Source organism: Prionailurus bengalensis, chromosome A1 (genome assembly GCF_016509475.1).
Source record: "Prionailurus bengalensis isolate Pbe53 chromosome A1, Fcat_Pben_1.1_paternal_pri, whole genome shotgun sequence".
Lineage (NCBI taxonomy): Eukaryota > Metazoa > Chordata > Mammalia > Carnivora > Felidae > Prionailurus > Prionailurus bengalensis.
Genome location: NC_057343.1, coordinates 71780886 through 71802066, shown reverse-complemented (window position 1 = coordinate 71802066; position 21181 = coordinate 71780886). Strand labels below are relative to the sequence as shown.

General features: G+C 38.0%; 1 protein-coding gene across 7 annotated transcripts in view; it reads right to left on the bottom strand.

Annotated features, from left to right (window-relative positions):
- PCCA (propionyl-CoA carboxylase subunit alpha) overlaps positions 1-21181 on the bottom strand; it is a 417069-nt gene that overhangs the window by 278377 nt on the left and 117511 nt on the right. For all 7 annotated transcript variants that reach the window (XM_043582425.1, XM_043582407.1, XM_043582436.1 and 4 more), the window contains one exon: positions 3324-3360. In XM_043582425.1, the coding sequence (XP_043438360.1) occupies positions 3324-3360 (37 nt within the window). The remainder of the gene's footprint in view (positions 1-3323; positions 3361-21181) is intronic.

Sequence of the window (21181 nt, the reverse complement as noted above, 5' to 3'; positions counted from 1 at the left end):
TTGTTGAGAAAGACGTGCCAAAGAAAAGAATCAGAACAGTCTGGAAGTTAAAGGGCAGGTTAAATGACAGGTTTCCGATTTACAATTTCTTTTCCTTTCACCAATCAATTCAGCTTGATTGTATTAAGGACCTTTGATCCAGTAAAAAAAGATCAAACTTTAATGCAAATCAGTCTTACTGATTACTGTTGTCTATCTCTGGGGTTAAAGATAAACCAGGGATCAATAGCCCTGTATCTGTAAACTTAGAGAGGTCAAAGGAAAAAATCAGGAGTGAGAATGAAGGAGACAAGGCAGACCAAAAATCAAGTACACAGAGGTAACATATTAAGCCCTAATGGTCTCTCACCCTGTCGACCATACGAAGCTGTTTCTTTAATGCCACATATAACATGCTTAAGTGACTCACAGTATTTTACACCAAGTGGTGACTGAAATGTTAGCTCTCATCCTCTAATCCCATTAGTTTAGGAAAAGTATAATGAAAAATCGATAGTCTTTGGAGCTAAATGAACCTATATTTAAAAGCAGGTCCACCACTCAGTAGCTCTGTGACCTTGAGCAAATTACTTACCATTTCTAATCCTCAGTTTCTTAAATGTAAATGAAAATAATTAACCCAGGAATTAGCATTAGAAATAACATTCACAAAGTGCCTGCAACATGGAAAAAATGCTCCATAAACAAGAGCTACTATTATGTAAAAGACACCTAATTCATCAATGCTCAAGGCAGTTAGCTTCCTCCTTTGGCCTCACAGATTCCTGTTTCCAGGAGAGAAGACTCAAGAGAGGAGGGAATCACAGAAAAGCCCAATTTCATTTTCTCCAGGTAACACAGAAAGAAGGAAAGCAGAAAAATATGTCAATAGGTATATATGACATCGTCAATCTGCTACCCATAAATAGACAGTTTCAAAGGTTTGATTATAATTCAGTTGTTTAGAACTAGGAGCATATTTTCCTGTGGAATCAATGTTTAATTCAACTCGTAAATGAATTCATCAAAGCCCATCAAAATCATAATGTAGTTAAAGTGTGATAGATCTCAATAAAATGAGTAGAAAACAAAACTGATGAATCACCAAAAAATACAAAATACTGAGAGTGGAATAATATTTAATTTCATTTCATTTATTTTAGAAGCTGGCACTTCAGGGAAACAGTTTTATGGGAGGTTTCTGTGGTGATTCAGGGGGGTTTTCAGGGAAATTCCAAGAGCTTTATAATAGGCTGATGACCCTGGTTCTTTATTATGTTTTATTTCACCTCAAATTTTATGGCTTCCCTTTCTTTCAGCATAAGCAAAACACTAGCACTGTTAGACTTCACAGCCATGATTATGATCATTTATTTCACAAATGAGAAGGTATAACTGGAGAAGAATGAGAAGATAGGAAAGAGGAAGGAGTCATAAAGGTTGCGCCTAAATATAAAGAAAAGAGCCTGCGATGGAATTCGGTAACTCCTTAGCTCAAAGGGGAGCAAAGCACAGCATTAAAATACTGAGGAAAGCCAGGTGATGAGAACTGTTCAGAGTCCCACTATGATTAACTGATTATTTTAAAGGTCACAGATTATTTGGGGGAAAAAAAGAAAGAAAACATAAAGGACAAGACATGAAAAAGCAAGCAAAGCCATTTGCAGCCTGCCATTTACACAAAGGAAATGCTTAAGAGGTGAAGATTCATAATTCGAAATAAAGCATGCCAATACAATTCAAGATTTTCTTCCAATCCCTTTCATTTCTCTAAATTTATCCAAATATTCTGTCCTTTTTATGTAGATACTATTATGTTAACAGTACTAGTCTATCTTATTCTGTAGTTAATAACAATACCACCTACACTAGAAAGATGACTTCTTAAATCTACACGTATACAGTAGAATGAAGTGAAATTACTTTAGAAGAAAGTCTCCTCAAAAGCCAGCAGGTATATGCTACCTGCCTCTTAGGCTGTGAGGAATGACAGTGATTTCAAACTTCAGAGAGACGCTTTTGATTTTCTCAAAGAAATAAACCACGAATCAGTTCCATGCAGTCCAACTTATTCAGCAATCCAGCAAATCTTCCTGTGAAGTACTGAAATGTTTTTTTGAAAATGTTGATGTGTCAGAAGAAATGATTAAGGAAGAGATGTTATAGTCAGATAAAATAAGATTTTCTAAGACTAGGTCTTAAATCCAAATCTGTATCAGTAGCAGCTATGTTTGCAAAACAAATAAACAACGAAACACACTTAACCATGAGCCAAACCAAAATAATTTAGCCAGACCCAACCAGAAACAGGGACACAACAAGCCAACAACTTTCCAGATCACTAAAGAACTGTTCAGCTAGCCTGAGCCAATTGTAAAGAATGTATTTACTAATGCAATCGATTACTTTCAGAAATAAGATGTATATACCATGTATCACAACTCTGTAAATGTTGCCAAATCAAATGTTCTCTCAGTGGATAAAACAATTCCAAACAGTGGATCTTAATGACAAAACAGGACCAAAGAAATGTTAATGCGGGATGCTGAAAAGTTTGGCCCCATCTGTGTAGGAATGCTAAGAAGGTGAGATTTCCTGACTGCTGAGCATTGTCAGATTTCTCTCACAAACCTACAAAGTTCTGTCAAATGTATACAAATACTAATTTGATTAACACAACTGTAAAGTAACTGGATACCACCACTAATCCATGATAACAATTTGTCCTCACCTATTTTTTTAATTGGCAGATACTGAAAATATAACAGTTGTCATGAGCAATAAAGGAATATTTTTTTAAATAAGAAGTTGATAAGCCCTGCCCTAAGTATAATTGTACCCTAAAACAATCAAGTAACACAGTCATGAAAATGTCCTTCGGTTTACCATTTACTCCAATTTAGAATATCCAGTTCTGATTTCTCAAATTCTGTTTCCTAGCAAGATTATTAAAACATCTTAGGACAAGGTAAAAACTTGAAGAGCCTTGTCAAATGTGAAATCTTCATTTTAATCATTTATGTCTTTAACTTTAATAGGTTGTATTCAGCTAAATACATAAAATTTACATTATATCCAATCTCAAGAGTTAAGACAATTCCTTCCTTTAATTAGCCAGTGATTTCAACTTACAAAAGAGCTGTAATTAAAAAGTCAAATTACTCTTTAAAGTTCACTTTAATAATATGCTAATTCAGCAGATAAATTCTTCCAAAGGGACAAGTAATCAGAATCCTAAATGTATTAAAATATTATTTTCTCTATGGGGTTACTTATTACATGTTTACTCAACCGTATCTGCTGAAAGACACAGAAACTCTAGCAAAGTTAATTTAAGAACTTACCAATTTCCCTTGCAATTCTGACAGCTTCATCTGCATCCTGTAAAAGCAGGAAATGAGAGCCAACATTAATCCCATCAGCCATTGCACAATGTCTTTAGGGCAGTCATATATTGCACTACTGTCTCCTCTGATTCATTTAATGTTCAATTTTACAACCTTCTAACTCTTTTCTTTCAGAGAAATGTAAAATTAATACCATAAGTGGAATGTAAATTCTACCTCATCATTATTATATTAAGAAACTCAAAGCAGTTTGAAATGAGCTGGCAGGAAGCACTACCAGAATTGCCAAATGATTTGGTGCAGTTGCTGGAATTTAACAGCAGAATTTAGATGTTTACAATCAATACTGAATCATAAATCAGATCATTAAAGCTTGTCTACAACCAGCTTGTTCCTGTCCTCTGATATTTACATGTCATGTTTTCCTGGATTCTGTCAGCAGGGGGAGTTGATTCTCTATTGTTTCAGAGAGGCTCAAGATTTTCCAGAAATAAAAAAAGTAAATTTCCAATATCTCCAGGAATTGTCAATTGTCTCCCCAAAAATTCCTTTAGTAGTTTCCATTACTTTTTCTTTTTTATTTCATTATTTTGTCAGGTACATATTTTATCTTTATATCTTATTAAGACAAGTAATTTAAAACTTTAAATTCCATGAACCAACTTGTGGGGGAAAACTTCAAAAAAGCCAAGGAAAGCAAATGCCTCCCAAAACAGTACAAGGTAAGAGTTGATGCATGTAAGAATTATTGCCAAATACCGACCAATGCAACTGAAAGGAAAAAAATTTCCCTTGAATCTAAACCATTTCATTGATCATTAACTTTCACCTAACACGCCCAGCACAGGACACTCCTGATACATCTCCCCATGGAAAAATAAAAAGACAGCTGAAAAGAAGGTGTTACATCCAAGCCTCCCTAGTAAATATGACTTTTCTTTACAATTCAGTGATGTAAACTAATCACAGTGATGTAAACTAATCACAAGGAATAACAGCAATGTTTTGAAACCATTAGGTAGTGAGAATGCCTGAATTTTTCAAAAATAACTTTAAAATATTAAAGTGAAGACTGGTATTTTTTAAGCTTTTAAGCTAGTAATCTAAAGGTGTAGAGTAACCATGTCAGAATTCTCCCCCAAAAGGAGGGGCGGGGGATGTTTATAACTGGTTCATTTATGTCTAATAAAAAAAAAAAAAATCTTCCTTAAAAGTCTTCAGTACCTAATAACATCCCCTGAATAAGGAGGTTGGCAGGGGAAGTTGTCAGAAAAATTTAATTTCCTTTCATTAGCCAGTCTGCTCCACAAATAGGTGCTTGTTAAGTTCAAAGCAGTCCTGAAAGCAACATCAGTTTTAAGTCTCTCTCTCTCTCTCTTTTTTTTTTTACTCCAAGCAGTCACATCTGCTAATGAGATTTTCCAAATAACAATTGTTTGCAAGTCAGAGATAAATCTATACCTCCCACTCTACTCTCCCAAAAAAATCAAGGTTTACTGCTTTATTACACCTTGCTGTTTTCACTGACCCTACATTCTCCAAATTTTAGCTTAAAGGGATAAAAATCCATGAAAAGGGTCATTTAAGAATGTTAGTGGTTTCCACACATTGAGTTTGGAGGTTCTTTGTTCAAGCCAGTGACAGTTATTGGAGAATACTTCCCCTTAATAGCCTCTCTGTCAGGAAGTGTTAAAGCTGCCAAATGCGGACAATTAGTGCCTCACGAACAAAATACAGGAAGAGTGCTGGCTGATGGAGACTGGATTATAAGAAGCCTAGAAGGAAACTTTTAACATGTCTTTTCTTTCAAATGTGTAGTAGTATATTTGCAAAAGATATTCTGAGAGAAGATAAACTGCTGTCTCAAAAGTCTGTTATCTTGAGAGAACTGACAAACAGGCAAATGTTAAAAGATAATGCACAGAATTCATTAGTGATATTTATTATGTACACATTGTAGATGTGTGTATATAAAGAGATATCTATTTACACAAAGCACAACTTATAAAAATTTTGACTGTCACAAATCCAACATTTCTATAAATAACCACAAAACAATCCTGTCTTTTAACTTAATCAGTACGTTACATTTCCTTACCATGATGTGTTATGCAATATTTGGGACCTTAAAAAAAAAATCATGATCAGGGCACCTGAGTGGCTCAGTTGGTTAAGTGTCTGACTCTTGGTTTCAGCACAGGTCATGATCTCACAACTTGTGAGTTCAAGCCCCACATCCAGCTCTGTGCTGAGGGCACAGAGCCTGCTTGGGATTCTCTGTCCCCTTCTCTCTCTCAGCCCCTCCCCTGCTCATGCTGTTTCTCTCTCTCAACAATAAACAAACATTTAAAAAAAATCATTAAGATTCAGGTTTAACTGGGCAATCTGTATTTTTATCTGACAACTCTTAAAAACAATTTTTTTCCTACTATGACAAGCAAATTTTACTAAATGCACTTCCAAGTAAAATCAAACTGCCTTAAAAATAAATTTTTCACTTGTCATTCATTTATCCCAAGATACTTTATTCAGGACATAGTATATATATTATAAAGCTTGAAGACCTAAATCTCTCAACCCAGCAATTTCATTTTTAGGAAGCTATCCTATACACATAGGCACATGCATGCACACAGAGAGATATATAAATAAAATTATTTTTAATTTGTTGCTTGTGATTTGATAAGAAAATCAGAAAAACAATTTTAAAGGTTTTCAGTAAGGGACTGGTACCAAAAAGGATACATACATGAAATGGAATATGCCATAGTCTTTTAAAAGTTTTAAAAGATGAGGTTGATCCATATGTAATACTATGTGAAATAGTTCTTGCACCCACAGAAGAACTTAACAGACTTGTTTAATAAGGGAAACTGAAAGAGAGCAAACAAACCAACCGAGAACTGAAATAAATGGCACATGGAAACAAACAGTACTGAGGGAGATAGGGAGGGAGAACATGTTTTAGACAGACTGCCCAGAAAGGGTCTTCTGGGGGTGCCTGGCTGGCTCAGTCAGTAGAACGTGTGACTCTTGATCTCGGGGTTGCGAGTTCGAGCCCCAACTCAGAGGCAGAGATTACTTAATAAATTAAAAAGAAAAAAAAAGAATCCTTCTGAAGTGAAATATAAACTAAAGCCTGAAGAAAACAGTCGCTGCCATGGGAAGATTAGGGAAAAAGAAGTGTAGACAGAAGGAACAACATGAACAAAACCCCAAATTTGGAAGCCATTTCCTATGTTCTAGAAACCAGGTCTGTGAGGTGAACACTGAAGACAAAAAGCAAGTGGCAGAAAAGGACAGTATAAAATCCGGTGGAAGGCATGGCCTCTCCAGCAGGACCTTTTGAGACTCAGGACACAGTTCCAAATGCCTTGGCTCTATGCCAGGGAATGAGGACTAGGGTTTAGGAAGGTAACTCTTCCACTTCAAGAATATGCCAAATATAGTGTGTGCCATGGGGGAAAGCAAGTTGTAGGATAATATATATATGACCTTATCCACATTAAGATAGAAAAATACCTTGGAATGCTCATCAAAGGTCATGTATGGACATATTCAACCACCTCAGCTTGAGTTACTGCTCAAAAATAGGATTAAGAGTTGGAGAAGAGGCAACTTTGACTTATGGCTACAGACCCTTAGGTAGATGTTTAACTTTATTACCAGTAAGATCAAAATTTCATACTTCATACCTCTTTCACAATTTAAAAATTAAACCAGCCACACTTGAAGGTGTTATTCAATCTACTTAATGATTTCCAGGACATTAAATGTTATCACAACAAACTAGTATTCCCAAAATGTGCTTAAACTTTTCATGACTCCCCACTGCCTTAGAACCAAATTTTAATTCCTTTACTTTGTGTCAGTACTTGATCCCGCCTGCCTGTGCCACCAGTCTTGTCCCCAGTCCCTCCCTACCTCTGCTTTCCTTCCCACCCCCAAGCCCACACAGGCATTCCTCCAGCTGCCTGGCCTTTACACCTCCTCCTCAGCTCATCCAGAAACCCACTACTCTTCCGCCCCCTTCCACCAATCCAACTCTTACACTATACGCCCCATACCAGGCCCTGACGACAGGAGGGAACTAGAAAGGCACCATGCCAGCCTTCATGTAATTTATAGTCTAGTGGAAAAGACAGACCCTTACATGACACACAGTGGCTAAGAAATCATTATTGAGATGCATGTTACGCAGAAGTGAAGAGGGCGTGTGACAACAGGGAATCTCTAATTTAAAAACAGAGTTCCTGGAAACTTCTCAGATACTGCAACTATGAAGAGAGACCTGCAAATGAAAGAAAGGGTGGAACAGAGTCAGCGGGGCTGGGGCCTGAAGAGTAAGCCAACTGTACAAGGAAGCAGAGCTGCCACAGGCCACAATAAAGACACTGAACTTCAGCCTAAGAGCAAGAAAACCGAGTCCCCACTATGGCTGCATTCTGAAGAATCTGAGCTTATAATTTGCTCATTATTTTGAGTATTGTCTACCCTCTTCATTTCCCTACCACATTAAAGTACAACCTCCAGGAAAGCAGAAATCACTAACCGGTGCAGTGATAGATTTTAAATGCCTACAACTGCCTGACACATAGTAGTCATTCGATAAACAGCTGTTGAATAAAAAGACTATGAACACATGAATAGTTTAGAGAGAGGCAAGAGGGATGTGAGGACTTTAGTTGGGAAGCTATAGTCCAGATGAGAGAAAAACTACCACTTTCAAACACAGGGGTGCGTGCTTCACATCTCACCGAAACCTCACCTTCTCTAGAAAGCCTCTCCAGCCCTTCTACACCAGGTTAGGTGCCATTGCTGTGCAACATTACACTCTGCCCTTCAATTATGACAGCCCCTATCACTTAATCTCCCTGACAGCAATGACTAGGTCTGCTTGCTCTCTATGAAATCCCCAGAGCTCAGCAAGTCAATACATCCACACGTTATTTGTTGAATGAATAAACAACTATGCATCAGCTTCCACAGAAACCAGCCTGTTGCAGTAGGTGCCAGCACCAACAGAAGGGCTCATCTCCAGAGCATCAGTGTTTGAAGCAAATAAACTTCTAACCAAGGAGATGTAGTGGCTTGTTCAAATCGACACATCTAAGTGATATACAGCAAGGGAAGTACCATTTGGTAGCTCAGAGCAGGAGCTCAAGAACCAGATGGGCTAGGGTTTTGCTTCAGTTTAACACAAAGCACACTCAATGAAGTACCACTGCCACTGGGCAAAACCAAGCCCAATATGTGCCCTTGTCTTTTTATCTTCAGTCAAGCACTTTTTTTTTCATGTTTTATTTTATTTTTGAGAGGGAGAGACAGCATAAGTGGGGGGAGGAGCAGAGAGAGAGGGAGACACAGAATCTGAAGCAGGCTCCAGGCTCCGAGCTATCAGCACAGAGCCCGACACAGGGCTAGAACCCACCAACTGAGAGATCATGACCTGAGCCGAAGTCAGACGTCCAACTGACTGAGCCACCCAGGCGCCCCAGACAAGCACTTTTCTTACTGCATGCTGCAGCTTCAAATGTTTGAAACTTGGGTTTCACAAAATTATTCTTTAAAAAAAAAAAAAAAAAAACTTAAAAAATAGTGCTACCCAAGCTGTAATTTTAAACAAATGTTTAATTAATTTAAAAGATCAGACTTTAGGGCGCGCTGGTGGCTCAGTCAGGTAAGCGCTGACCCTTGGTTTTGACTCAGGTCATGATCTCACAGTTCATGAGTTCAAGCCCACATCAGGCTCTGCACTGACAGTGTCGAACCTGCTTGGGATTCTCTCTCTCTGCCCTTCCTGTTCTCTCATTCTTTCAAAATAAATAAATAAATTTTCTAAATAAATAAGTGATCAAATTTTACATGGCAGTAACTTTTCAAATTGAAGGGCCACACATTATACTAAAATATAGCAGAAAACAACAGATATTCAACCTGATTTATAAAAATGTAAAATAAGTATTAAACTTGATTTTACCAAATACACTTCACTATTTATATAAAACAAATCCCTTTTAAGCAAAACATCATTACTTCTTCACAAATCCAACTTGGCAATATTTGAAGAAAAAGAATTGCTTCTACTCTTTGCTTTAGAATACTGTTTTCTTGGGGCGCCTGGGTGGCGCAGTCGGTTAAGCGTCCGCCTTCAGCCAGGTCACGATCTCGCGGTCTGTGAGTTCGAGCCCCGCGTCAGGCTCCGGGCTGATGGCTCAGAGCCTGGAGCCTGTTTCCGATTCTGTGTCTCCCTTTCTCTCTCTGACCCTCCCCCGTTCATGCTCTGTCTCTCTCTGTCCCAAAAATAAGTAAACGTTGGAAAAAAAAAATTTTAGAATACTGTTTTCTTTAAAAAAAATTTTAATGTTTATTTATTTTTGAGAGAGAAAGAGAGACAGAGCACAAGTGGGGGAGGGGCAGAGAGAAACAGACACAGAATCTGAAGCAGGCTCCAGGTCAGCACAGAGCCAGACACAGGGCTAGAACTCATGAGCTGTGAGATCATGACCTGAGCTGAAGTTGCATACTTAACCAACTGAGCCACCCAGGTGCCCCCTTTTAAGATTTTATTTTTAAGATTCTAAAGTGATCTCTATACCCAACATGGCATACGAACTCAAAACCCCAACATTAAGAGTCGCATGATCTACTGACTGAAGCAGCCAGGCACCCCTAGAACGTTAAGACAGTTCACACATCTATGCATTATATGATATACAACATGTGAAAATATTACAGGGATTAAGACAGCAGATTCCATTCAAGAAGTGTTCTATACGATAACATTCTATGATTTATTAAGAGAAAATTTCTCACAGGTGGGACAATGATCCCCTGAAAATCAAAGAAAAGTCAAATACAAAAATTTCAACACAAGGAATAAAACAAATTTGGTGCTATTAACGCCCTTATACAATTTTAAGAACTTAGAATATTTCTGTTTTTATATCAAAAGTTAATACAATTGAGAAAACACAGAAAAGTATAAAACTAAATGAAACAAATCATTAGCAATAATATTCCTGATGGCTTCAAATCAGGAAGAAGGACAAAGGAATGGTCTAACAATATCATTTGATTCTATTCTCCTAAATGATTATGATCCCTGTGGTTCTTTCTCTAATCCCAGCCTATAAACCCAGTTTGAAGGAAGCCACACTCAGGTTCTGAAGTTACTGAGCACTTGGGACACTGATGAGGTAAATATTAAGCTGTGTAATTCCAAAACAGCAGTCCCAGAAATGCAGAAAGAGTAAAGACACCACCAGAACCAGTAACTATTTCTTTTACTCCTCTCTTTGAGCATAATTTACATTAAATGAGCTCTATCATCTAACCGAAGAACAAAACAGTCAAAAATTATGTTTTACAAAAGAATACGATGGGAGGAGTGGATGATGTTGCTATATCTAAATAAGCAGATCACAAAAATGTCCAAAGGAGTTGGGGTGCCTGGGTGGTTCAATAGGTTGAGCATCCGACTTCGGCTCGGGTCATGATCTGGTGATTTGTGAGTTCAAGCCCCACGTCGGTCTCTGTGCTGACAGCTCAGAGCCTCCCCTACTCACTCATGCTCGGTCTCTGTCACTCAATAATAAACACTAAAAAAAAAAAAAATGTCCAAAGGAGTTAATAAAAATTGGGTGGTTTTTCTACAAACCTATTTGTTAATACTCCATGGCACCTACCTGGGGGGCATCCAAAGTCCAATGGCTAAGAACACAGGTGCTGGAGCCAGAAGGCATAAGCTCCGACACTGGCTCTCTGACAGCAAACCAGTTACCTCCCAGGGTGTCTCCCTGGAATTGGGTCTCCTCATCTCTAAGATGGAGATAGTAACAATACCTATTTCATAGGATCATTGAGAAGATGAAATTAGCTAAGGCTAAAGTACAACGGAACAATATGTGGCACACAGTATGCTTAGCAATGGCAGTCTGCCACCCAAGAGTCCCAAGTTTGTTTCTTCCCTGCCTGTCTTTGGTTGGTATATCTTGTGGTCATCATGCAGCCTCTGAACCCGTACAACACAGAACTATTATTGGTATTACAATACCACAAAAAACGTGCACCTGCATCCCTAGAACACTCCACAGGATCAGATGATCTGTATACTCACTATTGCCAACGAGCAAGGGAAGAAGGGCAGGGAAGGGAAGCAAAACCTATAACAAAGACAGGCAAATTCAATTCGTTATCACTGATGCTATGTTTTGCGTGCTAAAAAACAACACTGACACCCTATTTACTTCTACAGTGATTCAGACCATACATCTCCTTGCTACATACATATAGCCTACCCACTCAACCCCGAACTCTACCCTCAATGGATGCCAGTCCTGCTACTAATTCACATAAGAAGCTACTTACGGTTTACTTTCCTTGGTTGGTTCTACAACAAATCAGCAACTGTTTTGGGGGGTAGGAAATCATTGCTTCAATATAATATGGGTAAAAGCATATCTGTACACAAAAAGCATCCTCAAACTATTCTGCATTTGTGTATAAAGCAGAGCTAAACTTTCAGCAGTCCTGGGTTCAGGAAAATAGTTTCCAGCTGACTGTGTTTTCCAGACAACTCCGAGTCAAGCAGACGTCTATGTTGTCTACAGACTATACGTAGTCTATAGACTAATATACTTTCAAATCTTTCTAAATTTTAGTACACATTTCTATTATTACTGTCAGCATAGCAAACATAATTGAATCTTTTTTCAAAAATATAGAGCCTTTGAGGCATCATCAACAGAGTTCTTCTTGGTTTAGCAGGAGAAAAGGATACTGATCTCTATACTGTACTTTGTAATTATAGAACATAGCTTTTCAATTTTTTGGTTTTTTGGTTTTTTAAATGATTCCCTTCATGCTAGTTTTTGTTGTTATTTGGCTCTTTCTGCTAAAGCAAGGGTGCAGTTTGTAAAATCTGGCTAACTGGGTGACAAAAACAATGACTACTTTAAACCTACACTGCATAATCCACAAACCTCAAATTACCACACTCTGCTCTGAGATGTAATAATCCTACTATTCTCTCTTAAAGGGCAATAAGAATTCAGAGAAGTTTAATGAATTTACCCCCAAATTGGAATGCTGATAGGTATTCACAAGCAAATGCAGCAATTTCATCAATGGTGGTTCCTCCCTCTGCCCCACTCCTGACATGTACCAGATCATATAAGCTATAAATTCAGCTTCCACCAGGCACTCCACACCAGCCACTCTGCTCCATCCTAATACTTTATTTTAGGCCCCTATCATTTCTTACTGAGGAAAAGCACTTTTAATTCACTGACCAACCTCAAGTTTTGTACTGCTTCAATCCTTTTTCCACATCACAAACCAAAGTAAGTCTTCCAATTCTAGAATTCTATCATGTTAACTTTTCTACATCAAACCTTTCAGAGGCTCCCAAAGCTCTAAGGCTAACCTCCAAAACCAGGCACATAGCAGTCAAGGCCACATATACCTGGATCCTCATTTTCTCTCCAGCTTGCTCTTACTACAGACCCATACACCGCAGACCTGCAGTTTTCTAAAGCTCCAACCATCTCGGAGCTCTAAGCTTTCACGATAAGATGTTCTCACTGACCCTGGAGCTGTGTCTCCATCACCACCTTCACTCTTTAGCTAACTCACTACTGCTCAAACTTTAGAAATCATTGGTAGATCTGCCAGGATGCCCTCAAACTAGGTTTGGTGCCCCTCCTACGTGGGTCCCCTGCACTCTGAGCTCTGAATTATTAAAATGTATTATGTTGCCTGTCTACAGCCTCCTAAGGGGACTTGAAGCTCTTTGAAATCATGGTGTGCAGTTGTTATTCTTTGCTAAACAAGTGGGCTGGGGTTCCAAACCCTGTCTTCTTGAAATACACACTCTTCACTGCTCTCAAGTTCCTGAGGTCAAGTTAATAAGATGTTGAATAGAACAGAACTTGTTAAAGGCCACTTTGGTTCCTCTGCTCCCCCTCCCCACCCCCCTGCCCTACCCCCATGTGCATACATACGCTCTCTCTTTCTCAAAACTAAAAAAATAAACATTTTTTTAGAAATTGTGTTAAGATTTTAAAAGAATGTAGTAAACCATCCCTCTATACCCTCCATACAACAGCATAAACATTCAAATGGGAAAGGAACAAAAGTTTTGAAAAGAAATATAATGAATTGAAATCACATTAATTTACTCAAGTTAGATGTGAAAATTACTTGGGGGGAAAAGTAGAATATAATACAATTGCCAAGGAAAAAAAGAAATTTATCTTTAAAGATACCAGAAGCTAAGTAAAAAAAGAGAGACAGAGAGACAGAAATAACAAGGAAAAGAAAAAAAAGAAAAAAAAAACCTATGGATTTTAAAAAACACAATTATCTATAATTAACACATACATTCTTTCAATGGTAAAGTACTGCTAATGCAATTGCTAAAACCACAAGATATTCCAAAAATTTACACTGTTTATTTGTACAAGCAAAGCTCCATCTGCATAGATACCCTTAAAAGTAATCTTTTACCCAACAAGTCTAAACTATAAAATGTGAAAAGTAGTGTAGTTCCAAATGAATACAGAGTCACTACACAAGAAATCTAAATTAATAACCAAACTTAAAAAATAAGTATAGCTTCTCATATCAAATAATTAAAAGCAAACTAGAAATAATACCAGCATAAAAATTTATCAGCCAAAATTATTTTCAAATGCTTATCAGAAAACTATAACCTGCAGGTTCATTTGTGGCTTAACTAATTCAGACCATAGGTGCCAAGAACTGTGTACCATAAAGTTAACACGGTAGGAAGAATCTGACATTATTTAAGAGTATGATTGGATCTTAAAAATCACCTAAAGCATACAAGAAGACAAAACTGAAAAGATAAATGGGGTTTTTTTTTTCTTCTACTTGCTACTTTTCCTTATTTTCCAAATTAACAGAGGTTGCAAATTCAAATGCAGGTTGTCAAATGCAGCCTCTCTGAAAAGACTAGGATGCACAAGCAAAACCAACTTTATTACCTACTACAGTTAAAGATACCATCACTTTGAGGCAATCTTGGAAGTTCCACTAAGTTCTGTTCAAGACCCTAGATTCCAAAACTGTAGTGATCTTCGGATGCCTGCTGAGCCCCCCACCCAGGGGTGTCCCCAAAAACAATGGTGAGAAAAATCTCACTTTGGGGAGAGTCCCAATTTCCTTTTCAGGAACCTCAGAAACCAGGAATCTGTTGATATCATGATTAGATTTGAAATGTTTATTATTTGAAGAAGCCCTCCTTTTTATTAACAAAACTTTCCTTATTAGTAATAAAATATCCTCAGCATATCTTGTTCTAAGTCCATAGAAAGAGTTCATATGGAAGAAGACAAGTAAAGGACCTATAAATTCATCATCGTACTAGCTCCAGAAGCCAATATATTCAGATGGTTTCATCACATTGGTATCTAAATAGGATAAAATTTGCTTTGAAACCTATAATAAAACCTTGACAATCTTCTCTACCTTGTTTTGTCCATGGGAGAGATCTCCCCTTCAAATCTTAAACCACCACAGCACTGCATATTATCAGGTCTACAATCGGAGATAGCCAACCATTGGGTTGGGAGCTCAAGATGTGCTATTATGAGGTTCACATGGGTTCGTCACAGGCCAAGTCTATGCTGTGAGGCAGACTTCTCCTTAAAGGTACTAAATTCAGAAGTTATATTTATGTTCTTATCCTTCTAAATAGCATACTCTCACCTAGGATAATTCAGAATTATAGTAGACTATTTTGTAACCCTTAAGTTTAATTTATTTATTTTTGAGAGAGAGCGCATGCACAGCGAAACAGCAGACAGAATCCCAAGCAGGCTCCATGCTGTCAGCCTACAGAGCCCAACACAGGGCTCGAACCCACAAACCATGAGAGCATGACCTGAGCCAAAATCAAGAGTCAGGCACTTAACCAACGAAGCCACCCAGGCACCCCTCTTTTGTAACCTTTTGATATGGTTTGAGAGTCACCTGTGAGGTGAGGGGAAGACTCAAAATCTCAAACACCTAGTGTTCTGCTATTTTTTTTTAATACAATGAGGAAACCTCCAAAAGGAATTCAGATTCCACATTTGTTTCCTTACAAAATTCACAAGGAAGACAAAGCTCACAGGGAAGAGGAAAAGCACAGGAAAACTCAAGTGAAAAATGTGAAAAACTTACATCTCTCTCAAACCTCCTGGTCTTCATCCTGCTATTCCTTTTCCTCCGTCCTGTTTTCCTCCATTTGCCCCTGCCCTGCTCTTTCTTCCACTGACCTGCTCCCTTATTCTTCTAGTTGGCCAGAAACCCTCAAAGCAACATTACCTTTTAAAATTAAGATACTATCGGGGTGCCTGGATGGCTCAGTCGATTGAGTGTCCGAATTTGGCTCAGGGCATGATCTCACAATTCATGAGTTTGAGCCCCACATCAGGCTCCCTGCTGTCAACACAGAGCCTGCTTCAGATCCTCTCTCTCCATACTCTCTCTGCCTCTCCCCCCCTTTTCAAAAATAAAAAACATTAAAAAATTTATAAATAAAATTAAGCTACTGTCAGAACAGGGCCAGCCTTGAGGGCTACATTAAAACTTTGGTCTCTCCTGAACTAAGTAGTATTAAAGACTTTCCAAAGCTTACACAGATTAGACAGATATTTACAAAGAAATTGAGGAATGTATAAATAATCTAGGGCCCTCATATTTGTATCAGTTGTTCATATTGCTTCTAAGAACCTCAGATTAAAAAACTATTAGAGGAAAGGGAAAAATGGAAAGACCTGAGAGTGACTTCAGACTCCTAATTGCACAGGAAACCAGAGAGGTTTCGATACTGGAGTTTCGAACTGGAAATTATGGGAAAGGTGCTTGGGAAGCCACTACCGAAATCTTTCCTATGGAAACAGGCTGGACTCTAATCCAGTTGTGCTAGCAAAGAAAGGATACATTTATTGGGCTCTTCAGAGAGAACTCTTCAGTACCTTTAGATAGCATTCAGGAGTAGACCATGAAGCAGTTATCATCCATTTCCCTCCTCAATTGTTGTGAGTAGCCTTAAGCCAGAAACTGAAAATTTTATAAACAAGCAAAAAACTGGATGTATATAGTCATATAGTCTGATCTTTACATTTTGAAAGAGCCTGAAAACAAAAGCAGAATAAGACCCAGAATAAACTGATGGACTTACAGATAAAACTAGATGTTCCCACTCCAGAAATTAAAGCAATCTTTTGATAAAGACACCTGCAGTATTGTAAACAGAAGTGACAATGAATAAACCATTTTTCTATATTAGCCAAGAAAATGAAGATAAAAAATATATAATAGACAATGTTGAACAGCAAATCAAGTACCTATTTCCCATTTTACCCCTCAACTTACAAGAAATTTCACTAACTAGTTATTAGTGATACGAGTAATACACCATAACTTTAAGCCCAGCCACTGTTACACAAGCTCGTTCTCAGAGTCAACAAAGTACTCAGATCATGAGTATCTCTAATAACCTTCAATTTACCATGTCCCAACCCATAGCGGTCACCGTGGGACCTTGGTTCAAGGAACATTCCTTCTCCCTACAAGACACTACATTCACTAATTTCATAAGAAAGCATATACAATACAAGCAGAATTTCCAGATCATATGCTCTCCTAATGACCACATATGTCAACTCCTAAGGACTCTGCTACTCACCCTCAAGACAGAATTAGTTTGGACTCTCATTAAGTCCAAATTGAAGATTTCAAGAAGGCCAGATTTCTTGTTAGAAAACAAACTACAATTAAACCAATAGAAGTATTGGGTCTAAATAGATCACAGTGCGTAATAAGCCACCTAAACCACTATCTGAACTTGCACAAGTCACTGAAACAAGAATGTAAAGAAGGACTAAAGAAAAACTAAAACCCTACTCAAGACAGCCTAGTAAAGAAAACACTTGTCAATACTCTGCTCAGAGTTTTTTAAGTCTGCAGTCAAGGTGTGGCTATATTATATTTTCATTTAGAGGTTCAACTGGGGACAAATCCAAACTCATTCAGGGGGTTGGCAGAATTTATTTCCTTGTGGCTGTATGACTCAGCACCCCACCTTTTTGTTGGCTTTCAGATAGAGATCGCCCTCACTCAGATCCTTAGAAGCTGCCCATAGTTTACTGCCACATGCACGTCCTCAATATGGCAGCTTACTTCTTCAAGCCAAAAACTACAATCTGTTCGCTAGTCCACTAAGATGGAACATAATCACAGCAGCAATACCCAACTACTTTGCCCCATAATGCAACTGAATGCGGTGATATCCCATCCCTTTTGCCCTATAACATAACCTAATTCAGCGAGTGACATAGTATCACCCTTTGCCATATTCTAACAGAGAAGCAAATCACAGGTTTTACCCAAATGGAAGAGGAAAGCCTTTTACACAAAGGCTTGGATGCCCTGCAGTTCCTCAAAAAGGTAAACATGGAATTACCATATGATCCTGCAATTCCACTTCTGGGTAAATACCTCAAAGAACTCAAAACAGATATTCAAATAAATATTTGCACACAAATGTTTGCACTAATATTATTCACAGTCACCAAAAGATGGAAACAACTCAGACATCCATCAATTAATGAATAGGCTTTTTTTTTAAGTGATTTACTCCTACTATGAAATATTATTCAGCCATAAAAATGAAATACAGATATATGCTACACATGGGTCCTATATTCTTAGTTTATTATTAAACCTATCTAAAGTCCTTATTTCCATATATTTGTAGTTATGTAATTTCCATTTAATTCTATTAGAGATTCAAATTCCCTGGTGAAAATCTTTACATGTTAATCTATTTTTCTCCACATTTTCTTCAAATTTTTTTTAACATACCAATCACATTTATTTTATAGTTCTTATCCCTAATTCCAGTATCTGCAGCATACGTGGATCTATATCTATTGTCTATTTTACTTTTTCTCTTGGTTTTTCATTACATTTTCCTTTCTTATGGTGTGTCTAATAAATATGTACTAAAGGACAAATAAAGTGTATACAGTGGTTATACGTGTAAAAATCTATCTCTTAGAAAAGTATTCATCCAACAAGTATTTAGTGAGCACCGACTGTGTACCAGGTACCACTTATAAGTGATGCAGTAATAAAAAGAATACAATCCCTTTCAGCAAAGAGTTTACAATCCAGTGCAGGCTGTAGGCATTTAGCCCATCATTAAAATGGGCAAAAAGGCCCATAAAATCTGCACTCCCCACTATACCTTACTTCAATTACCTCGTCTCTGACTTCTCTCTCCCTTGATCACAGAAGCCACATGACTCCTTGCTGTTTGTTCAACATCAAGTACCTTTCAACCTCAATACCTATATCTTTTTTCTTCTTTCTGCCTAGTATGCTCTGCTCTTCCTGCTGCTAGCCACATGACTTGCCCTGTCACCTCTTTAGATGGCTTGCTAAAGCGATTTAAAATTGTCAATAGATTCACCCACTCCCCAGCATTTCCTCTTCTCATTCCCTGTCTTATGTTTCACCATAGCATGTACTGTTTATTATTTGTTTATTGTCTGTCTACTTCTTCTATAGTATAACCTCCATGAGGGCAGAAGTTTTTTTATTGCTGTTGTTCATGACAATATCCATAGCACTTCAAATAATGCTAGACAAACAGCGTGCACTTAAATACTTAGTAGATGAATGAATGCATGATTTAAAATGTGACGGGCAGGGGCACCTGGGTGACTCAGCCAGTTAAGCATCCGACTCTTGGTTTCAGCTCAGGTCACGGTCTCACAGTTCATGACATCAAACCCCGCATTCCACTGACAATGTAGAGCCTGCTTGGGATTCTCTCCCTCCTTCTCTATCTCTCTCTCCTCCCTTCCCCTACTTATGCACACATACGTGTGTGCTCTCTCACAAAATCAATAAATACATGAATGTTTTTAAGTATATAAAATAAAATGTGATGGGAGAAGTGTGGGGTACTAAGAAAAGATAGCAGGGGCCTTAATCTAATCTAGACAGTCAAGGGATGTCTTTGTGAGGAATGTATGTTTAAGCCAACACCTAAACAATGTGGAGACCATCAAGAATGAAGACAGAAGCAGAATCAACACACACGACAGAATGTAGCACAGAAGTTTCAAGAACCAGAAAGGTGTCTTACATGGCTAGTCTACACAATGTAAAGGGTGAACTGGCACGCTATCAGTCTGAAGAGAGAAACCAAGGCCAGCTATTAAAAGGATTTAAATGAGAAGCCATTCACAAGTTTTTAAACACAGTCATATAGCTGAATTTGGATTTCTGCAAGCTCTCTCAAGCCCCCAGTGTTGAAAATTTATTAGATGGGACCAAGACTGGCTACAAAGAGACGAATTAGAATGTTGACAAAGTAATCCAGATTAGATGATGGTAACTGGAACTTGGGGTTAGCATGAGCAAAGAAAGAAGTAAATGGATCAGAAAGATCAATAGATGAATTCTCTGTAGTGGTATTTATCAAGAATGACTCTACATGTCTAGCTTGAGGAAAGATGTGGAAACCACCACCACTTTCCCAGGCATAAAAGAATCAGGTTAAGAAGTTTACAGCAAGAGTCTGCAAACATTTTCATAATGGGCTAGGCAGTAAATATTTCAGATTTGGTGGGTGACATAGTCTGTCACAATTACTGAACTCAGTCATTATAGTGAAAAAGCAGCCATTGGCAATATGTAAAGGAATGAGCACGGCTGTGTTCCAATAACACTTTATTTATAATCAGGTGTGCCAGAGCCATAGCTCGCCAATCACTGGTTAGAGAGAAAATTCTGAGCTGAGCTTTCAACCTGTTACTATCAAGGTACCTCAGAGGCATTGAGCAGAACTGTTTCAGAAGCACCTGCAAATGTAGTTCTGAAGTTCCAGAGAGAGCTAGCACAGATACAGACAGGTTCCAGACGTAAGACTGCCCCAGGGCAAGTGTGTACAGTAATAAAAAATTTCCTTCTCAGAACCCAAAATAAAACCAACATTTACAGAACAAACATAGGAAGAACAATCAGCATGAAAACTAAGAATAAGCATTCAAAATACGCTAAAAAATACAAAAACAAAACCAGAATGAGTAGTGTGTCAAAAGGGAATATTTTGAGGAGAAAATGATCGAGAGACTCAAATGCTTCAAAAAGATAGAGAGAAGATCAGGATTACAAATTATAAACTGAATTTAGTGAAAAGGAGAGGTTGCTGGTAGCCTTGGCAAGAGAAAGTTCAATGGGAATGAGGAAAGAAGCCAAACTATGGCAGATTAAAGACTGAGTGAAAAGTGTAGAAATGAAAGCAAGTGAGGACAATTCTTCTAAGATGTGTGGCTGTGAAAGGGTAGAGATAACTAAGGTGACAGCTGTGAAGGGGCAGGGGGTTACTGTGCTCCAGGAGGCAGAGGAACACATTTCTTTCCACTAAACTGGAAGCAGTGGTGAGGGATCATGGGTATTGTGTTTATCACCACCTGCTTCCCGGTTAGCCTGGGATCAGTACATTTGTTGACTGAGGATTTTTAACAGCAAGGGCAATAGGAAGTTGCTGAAAGACAAGTTTTAAGATACGGAAGAGGGAAAAGATAATCAGTAAAAACTATAGCCCATGAAGTCTATAAGGGATACATCTAGAGCCTGACAGGAAGAACTGGCTCTACTGAGGATAACAATACCTCTTCCTTATAACAAAAAAACAAAACAAACAAATAAAGGATGAATACAGATTAAGGTAAACATGGGCAAGAAGTGGAGGATATTAATAAGGGCCAAGCTTGTTCACTGTCCTGTAACACATGAAAGGTTCCTGCACAATAAAGAATTGTCCAGCC